Source organism: Rhea americana, unplaced genomic scaffold (genome assembly GCF_003343005.1).
Source record: "Rhea americana isolate MKP2758 unplaced genomic scaffold, rheAme1 scaffold_276, whole genome shotgun sequence".
Classification (NCBI taxonomy): Eukaryota; Metazoa; Chordata; class Aves; order Rheiformes; family Rheidae; genus Rhea; species Rhea americana.
Genome location: NW_028186397.1, coordinates 464647 through 473084, shown reverse-complemented (window position 1 = coordinate 473084; position 8438 = coordinate 464647). Strand labels below are relative to the sequence as shown.

General features: G+C 37.5%; 1 protein-coding gene across 1 annotated transcript; it reads right to left on the bottom strand.

Moving 5' to 3' along the window:
• Positions 1–243: 243 nt before the first annotated feature.
• On the bottom strand, positions 244–8343 carry ETAA1 (ETAA1 activator of ATR kinase). Its single transcript, XM_085308442.1, has 5 exons — positions 7865–8343; positions 7481–7557; positions 5741–5859; positions 3275–5400; positions 244–1544 (listed from the first exon to the last, which is right to left on the bottom strand). Exons 1-5 carry the CDS (start codon positions 7950–7952, stop codon positions 1429–1431), a joined length of 2526 nt encoding a protein of 841 aa, XP_085164568.1. The 5' UTR covers positions 7953–8343; the 3' UTR covers positions 244–1428.
• Positions 8344–8438: the final 95 nt, after the last annotated feature.

The following is an 8438-nucleotide window of genomic DNA, read 5'->3' as shown; positions in this document are numbered from 1 at the left end:
AGTATTTCAGGACTGCATTGCAGGCAGTTTAGAACCAGCTTCCTCAAGGTGCAAGGATTTTGGTTTAAATGGATCAAAGGAAGCACTCTGCCACCACTACAGGGAGAAATCTGAGGCATGGATTACCTGGGTGTCTTCGCAAGAGAGAAAATTCAGATAAAGCCAGTATGGAATGCCTGTTCGACCCTCTTTCACCTACTTCTGTATGTCTACCAAGTACAGGATTTTCCAAAAAAAACTAGAAAACATTAAAAGAAGTTTAATGATGATTTACAAATATACAGTATTTACAATTGCAAGAGTTACAAAAAAGGCACATMCCATAGCAACCAAAGGCTTCCTCTAACCTTTTGGTACATCTCAAAGTTATTTATTTACAAAGCTAAATTACAGTCACTTTTCATAATGTCACATGTTTACATAGAAGCGTTCATCAGTTGTGAAATAGCTTCCAGCTTACCCACAGGCAGTTTTTACAGTTTGAGCTCTTCTACCAACTATTGCATCAAAAATTCTACTTTAGCAGCTGCAGTTAAACTGACATCACATTGCATTTTTGTTTTAACGGACCTTTGTTTGAAAGGTACATATAACTTACAARGCTAAACTGATTGATAGCTGTTGAGAATTTCCCCTAGTATATTTGCTTATGATTTGGTAAAGTGACATAGCCTGCCCTTTTTAGTAAGCTTGGTAATAGCATTTAGGAAAAGGTTGTCCAAATTTGTTAGCTATGGTATTTCCAACTCTTTCTGGAGATTAAAAAAAAATAAATATAAAATAAAAAAAGTTCTTTTCCTGATGCTCTTTCACTTTATAATGCTTTTGTATGAAGTTCCTCCTTCATCACGTATAATTCTTTCCTTAAATAACGAACACAAATTAAGCAAGCTTTCCATGTCCTGTGTATTTCCATTATTTTTTCTGATGTCGGATGTTTTTTTGGTTGTACCTTTTTTCAAACTTTATACTTTTGTCTACTTGAGAGCAAAACTTAGCATTTCTTAGTCTAATCTTTTATATTAAGCTATTTACGTTTGCTTAAGAGTCTTTGTCTAGATTAAAGGACTCCCAGAAAGAGAAATACAACCAAAACACATGTAGTCCAATTTTGAAGTCTACTTCCGTGTATATACAAATACTTTCTTGCTCTGAGGATGTTTTAACTGTACAGCTTCAATGCATAATGGTATGCAAACTGAATGCAATCTTAAACTTCATTGCACTGAGGATAGCTTGGAACTATGTTTTTAATAGARACTAAAAATCACTGAAGTATTAGCTATCATTCAGGATGGAGATTTTTTACTTCAACTTAGGAAAAGCTTGCTGTGAGTAGCTGGGAACACAGTTTAAGGAATGTCTTCCAGTATTGCAATGGTTGACTYCTCAAAACTTATTCCACAGGCAGAATATACTCTAGTGAATTCAAGCATCTTTTAAGGATGCCTGCATTCTGGATTTTCTTCGTGCAAGAGCTTCTTGTTTCTTCCTTTCAATTTCTTCTTGAGAACATTTTCTGTTTTTCTGTTCTACCACAGACACTGTAAATGAAAAATAAGCATTAGAAGCCTTCAAGTTTGTTCAATATGTATTTTAACTTATCTTCTTTCATTGTCTGAAGATATATGGCAAAAGCACACAGTTCTGACATATGAGGCACCCAAGTTAAAAATGGCTCATCTATTCTGTCCTCGAGGCAGGAAGGGGGATAAGACGCATGACCTTTGTAGTGCTACTCATTACTACCTCCCAATGAAAGTACTGGGATGCAGACATTTGCTTCAAGGAAAAATTTTACTTGGCTGCCCTTCAAGTGAACCTTGTGACATCAGGAGTCAACATTGAAGATGGCAATGGGTTAAGAAAATTAAGGCTATCAGAGTGAAAAGGGCTCTACAATTTAGTGAGTTAGGCAGAGATATGGGCATTGAGATGGTATAGACACAGAGGTCAGATATAGTACAGGTGTCACACAAATAAAGCCAGAAAGGTTGAAAAAAGGTCAAAAGCAGCAATAAAAATCTGCAAAGGAGACAAGAGCATGATAGCTAAGCGTAATATTTTATATGTTGTGTTACAGAACTATAAATTCCCATACAATAAAATCCTGACCTCACTGGAACCAGCAGGAAGACTCCYATCATTCTGAAAATGTCAAGATTTTTACCATTTATGTGCCATTTTCCAATTAATCTATTTTTAATAGTCTCTCAAACTAGATAAGCAAAACAAAGTTTTTTTTTAAAAAAAAACAATTTCAGATGATCATTTCTAGAATGTTCCACAGAGTATCTGATTATCTTCCCCCCATAGTAACATCTAAAATTGCTACTTTCCATTTTTCTGCTTCTTGCCCAGATATGAAACAGAGATGAAACAATGATTCTTCAAATAATAATGGGTGATAGTTTRGAGGAGTTAATTTGGGGGCATTTGTATTTTTTCTTTTTAACATTGCTTTCTGAAAATTGAGATATAACACATTCTGAAGGCAGGTTTCATCAGGATTAACATTGATTAAAACTTAACAAAGCCGTGAGGTAAGTAAAAACAAGACGTAACTGACACCTGACTGATTCTACATTTCTCTAGTAAGCAACACCAGTGTATGGAATATTACATTTCCTTTATCAAGTGATTGTAAAAACTGACTAGCAGGCTAAACAAAAGGATTTAGACTGACTACGAAGAATATTTCACTAGCAACTTTGGCCACTGAGCAAGACAACATAGGCCAATGTTTCAGAAACACCTAATGATCTAAGGCCAATTTCCAAGGGTACAATAAGATTGTAAATATAGCATTCCAGGTTTCCCCCTATTTTTTATGAATCAGGGTGAAGTAAATAATTTTAAACTTTTTTCAAAATGAGCTGTGAATCAAATCAGACTTAGGCTAGCACCCAAGCTCCAAAACAGCAACATATTTAGGCAAGTCAGAATATGGCATGCTGAGTGCTGCCATCACAATACAGTTGATCTTAGTGAACCTGAGCATCTGTGGAGGGTATTAGTTCTGAGAAGTGGAGTGAAAGTGGGAAACAGAAGTCTTTAACTTATTAGGAATTCAAAAGATACATCAGGACAGTTTTATYTGGCAGGAAAAAAAAAGATTCCAAGTTCTAGATGGAGCATTTACTAATGCCTAATCTGAATGGATGAATACCAAAGTCTATTATAAGTTGAAATATAAATCTCTCCTTTGACATTATAATTACAGTAAAAAAAATGAACAAGAACAGTTTAACAGGGTTAGTATAAAGACAYGTACCTGATGTAGGCAGTGCAAAAGATTCTGAGAGGTGTCTCTTGAAAGGCAGTTTCTTGTTTTCAAGCTTGCTGTGCAAAGTCATGTTCAACTGATTCTTGCACTCTTCCACACCCTGCAGTGTAATTCCAATGCCAGAATGGCTCTCTGGATTTTCAGACGCTATGTGAAGAGTGACTTCAGAACTGTTAGTCTTTCGGAACTTAAACTTTGAAGGCATAAGTGACGTTTTGTTACCAGAACTGTTATGTAGCGTCTTTCCCACGTTACACGAAAGGCCTTGGTTGTCTAATGTTTTGCTACTAAAAGTGTTTATTGCATTAACAGGACTTTCTTCAGAACCAGTCTTTCCTGCTGGCACAGAATTTGATCTGTACCACTTTCCTGAAATGGTCTTTGTACCATCTTCAGAAGCAGCTTGATGACAGTTTTTAGAGAGTGTGTATTTACACTCCACAGGAGTGCCTGAGATCACAGTTATTGGACCTGAGCCATTTTTGCAGTTCACTGTGTGACCTGTTGTAGTCAATCCCTGTGTAACCTTTGAGGAGTTTCTACAAGAGAGGTTTACTGAAAGTGTGTCCTGCATTACATTCATTTTTTGAGCAAAKAGGCAATGGGATGGCCCTTGTTTAGATACTGTGAAGCTGTTATCAGCATTTGACCGGGAATTAATACTGGCTCCTTGTGTAGTTTTAGCTCTTTCATTTCCTTGTTTAACATCCTGGCTCTGAGTCTGCTTTTCTATATCATCACATACCTGATACAACAATTCATCATCCTCACAGTTTGCATCCCAAAGACTATCAGAGTCACAAAACATATCTAGAACTTCATCGGAAAACTTCGGTTCATTCCAGTCAAACGATAGAGGGCCTTTCTTTGGTATTTCAGCTTGGTTTAAGTAACCTGTATTAGCTTGGCTGACCAATTTAGTCAGATCATTAGGTTTCGTATTGGTAGAAACACTGGACGATTGACAGGAAATACTAAGTGCGTTATTCCCAGGTTTTTCAGTCTGTGGTCTATGAGTATTAGATCTTGAAGGAAAAAGAGGAACAGAGTTACTTTTAGGTTGAATAGTTTCACTTCCATTCTTCATGTGAGATTGTCTCGGAACAAGATTATAGTTATTATCATTGTTTTGGGCACCTTTCCAAGTAGCATTTGTTTTGTCTGGCTTAATGTCACATTTGCTATGGAAGGAAATGGCCTGTGTCTTTGACTTTTCTGACCTATTATATGGCTTTTGTAAAGAAAGAGATTGTGTAACATTTTCTGTGTTTTTACTAGACTGTTTTAAAGGTGAATACTGCAAATTGTTAGGTTTGTGTAAACTCCCCAAACACATTGCTGAATTGCAACTACTTTTTTCCTTTGTTCTGCTAGTGTCACTGAAACCCTGCACAGATGGATTGGTAGGAATTGGTGAAGACTCTTCAGTATTTATCAGTTCAGGATTTTGGGTTATCTGCATCACAAAAGAGTCATCTGCCAAAAAATCTGTATCCCAGTCATCAAAATCATCAGTAACTACCTCAGCAAGCTTACTGCAGACCACCAGTTTTTTCTTCAAAGAAGGACTTTGTTTTGTCAACATGAAGGTATGAGTTTTTGGAAAAGTCTGGTTTGTGCTTCCTAGTAAACATGGAGTATCTTTTTGACATGTCTCAGAAGTAACACATTGCATGTTTTTAATTGGCTCAGGAAGGTGCTCCTCCTCCAAGGTGCTTTTGTTTTCCTGGAAACCATTATTTAAAGAAATACCCGACAATCCTTGGCTGCATTTCTGGGTAGAGCAATCAAAAAGAGCATGAAGGGCTATTTCAGCTTCAAGGTCTATCGACTTTTGACTAGATTGACAGTGCTCTGCAGCAGGGATGCCAGTGCTCTCYCCCACTGGTTTCAGGGACAGAGCAGCATCTGTTTCAGAAACTTCATCAAGGACTGATTTCAGGTTCTTCATCTGTACTTCATCTTCACAATTACTTAAAGTCTCTGAGGCAGTCTGGATAAAGTCTTGACAAAGCTTCTCTTGTTCTTGAACAGCATCTAACTCCACTAGATTTTTATCAAATTCCTTAGCCAATTTCATGAGCTCCTCTTCAGGATTTTTTATTTTAAGATCTCTAGATTAAAAAAAGTAATTAAAAAATTTATATATATATAAAAATCAGAACTACCGAGAAAAGTTTGCCAAGTTCAGTTATGCTACCTGCGAGCTGTTTATTCTCTTAATTTAGCAACTACAGAGAGTATGACTGAATCCTGTCTTCAGTGCACAATCAGCATGCATTACTTTTGATAATTCCCAATGATATCTCTTATTAACAGAGGAGTTAACAACCCCAAAGTTAGAAGCATTCTTTATGCTAATGTTTATGTCTACTCAGTAATGTACATAATGAAATACTACAGCCCCTTTCCTGAAAGTCTAGCTGTGATAGGCAGGACAAAACAGGAACTCACCTTGTACAACTTAACTTTGTCCTAGCTCGCAGCTTTACTACTCCAGGTGTACAGGGAATGGCATCCTCACCAATCCATGTCCCTAAAAGGGATCCTCCACTGTAAGCCGCTTTTTCATCCTGTATTATTAGATTTATARTGCTTAGCAATTTGATTTCAGATAAAGATTGAACTAGACATACACCGTGCATTAGTTTAACTTGCTAAAACAATTAAACTGGAACAATTGTGTGGAAAGCCACTGACAGGAGCTAAACCAATACAAACCAAGCAAGATTATTGCAACAGTGTCTACRGATAGTTTTATCAGTTTAATTATATCAATTTAAAGCAGCAACTTCAATTAAAATAATTGAATTCTATTTTGGCACGCTAATCTAATACTGTATTTACTTCCTCAATCAGGTTTACACATCATCTGCAATTTTCACCTTGCAAGCTATATTTTAGGTTACTAAGTAAGCAGCTACTTGAGATATATTGTCTTTATCCACTTACAGCAGCATTAATAGACCAGAGAATTTCAGAAAATCATATCCTGTATGCTTCCCGATAAAAAAAAATCTGATTTCTTCARTTACAACTCTGTCATACAAAGAGCCTTTAAAGAAAAATAAATGAAGTTTAAACATTGAATGGGGTTGTTTCAGAGCTTCAAAGTGCAGGCTTGGATCTAAACTCTCAAATCTAAGAGACAATATTATAGCAGTAAAATTAGAAGTGGGTCAGAGCCAAAATGGAAYATTGAGAAACATTCCAATTAGCCAGAAGAATATAATTTGAACTTTGCTAACTACCAGGGTGGCTTGGGGGGGGAGGGCATTTTTTTTTTTTTAATTAGGAAAAAAAGGATGTGAGTAACTGATAGTCTCAAACCCAGTCCAATTTCTAAATAACTTAATCATAATAGTATTGTAACTATCAGGAGGAGGGAAAGAGGCATTTCTTATCAATGATTTTGAAATTTTTAAGTATTATTTCTCACAAATATTCTAAATAGTGAAGACAGCTGAAATGGCCCTGTCAAACAAACAAGCATATTTTGCATGTTAAATACTACGAAACTGTCTTAGGAATGACAATTCTCTTCTTGCATTTAATAAAAAGCAAACAATAAGCCAGCCCACTATTGTAACAGTATCTTGTTTTCACTTTCCAGGCTGTGGAGTGGACATCAGTTTCACATCTAGGGAGAGATCAAAGAGCATGGAGGAGGGTAAAAAAGGCAAACAAACCAGAATTACAGTAACATCATTATATCTACATCATTGTCTCTCCTTCATCTGCAGTGCTGTCCTTGCAGTACCACAGCCTGTATTTCAAGATCATTCAGAATGCTTAAAATAACTGTCAGGTAAATACAGTATGTGAAGAAACTACCTTTTAACAGACAAGTGATTCAGGGTGACTATATACAACAACTGTTTTCCAAAGAACAGGGACAGTAACTTGCGTTCTGAAAGTAAAACTTTCTAAAGTGGAGATGCCACAGGTTCACTTTTCTTAATGAATCCTTTTTTTATAGCACCTATGACTCAAGAACAGCTAGTCAAATGCTATGGCTGTGATTTTAACTCRATCCTCTTTTATGAGCATTATTACTTTTCTGCACAGTTCCTTGTTGTCATTCTAAAGAAACTACTGTACCTAAARTTACATCTTCACTAAAACTGAATACTGTAACACAAATTTGTTTGATTACTGCTTATAGAGAGCATTGTTTTAGAAAGTAATAATTACCTGAGGAGCAATACGATTAACAATTTCTGAAATTTCTACAGCGCATCTACTGGTAATCTGTTTCTTTTTTTCATTACCTAAAAAAACAAAACCTTTTTAAAAACTGCAAAACATTACAAAACTCCCAATGTCTCAAATCATTCAATTATACCTGGTAAAATCAGAAGTTGGTAAGTTGAGTCAGCACTATACTGAAGAATTTATTGGACTAGAATAAAAACAAAACAACCAAACAAACTGATCACTTCTGAACTCCTCAACTCCACCGCTGCCACGGTGGTAACAGGCAGGGGGCTTTTGGGGTAACTCAGATTTGAAAAYGTGCAGTGTATTCTGACATATACCTCAAATAGGCAACAGAGGTATGAATTTTAGTAGTATTACCGAGTCTGCATGCAATTGGTGAATGAGGATCCCAAAAGATTTCTTGCTGTATATCAGTGTCATTAACAGGAGAGCTGAAAGTAGGCATCTGCGATTTCCTACTCAACGATCTCTTTGGAGTCTTATGCAAGCATGGCTCTGTGTAAACAGAAGAATGATTCTTATTAAACAGTAACACATAAAAGGCTGAAGAAACTCAGAACGTACAACAGGGTAAGGCACAAAAATCAGGGTGTACAAACCGTAGGAGTGAAGGTTCACACGGAGGTCACACTCACCAGGATTCCTTTACACACCAGTGGTTTGCACAGCTATACATTTAACCCTAAACACGATTCTTACCCTCGCCAGCTACGCGCTGCCAGAGGGATGACATGACGGCGCGCTGCGGGATGCCCCTGCAGGCACAGGCGAGAAGCGCCTCTCCGCCCCCAGGAGCGGCGCCTCCGGCTTGCTTCAAGGCGGAACCCGACAGAGCTGCACGGCGGCCCCGGCCGCTCTGCGTCCCGCCGCGCCTCTGCCCGCCGCCTGCGCGCAGCGCTGGGTCACAGCCCCCTCGCGGCCCCGGCCTGCC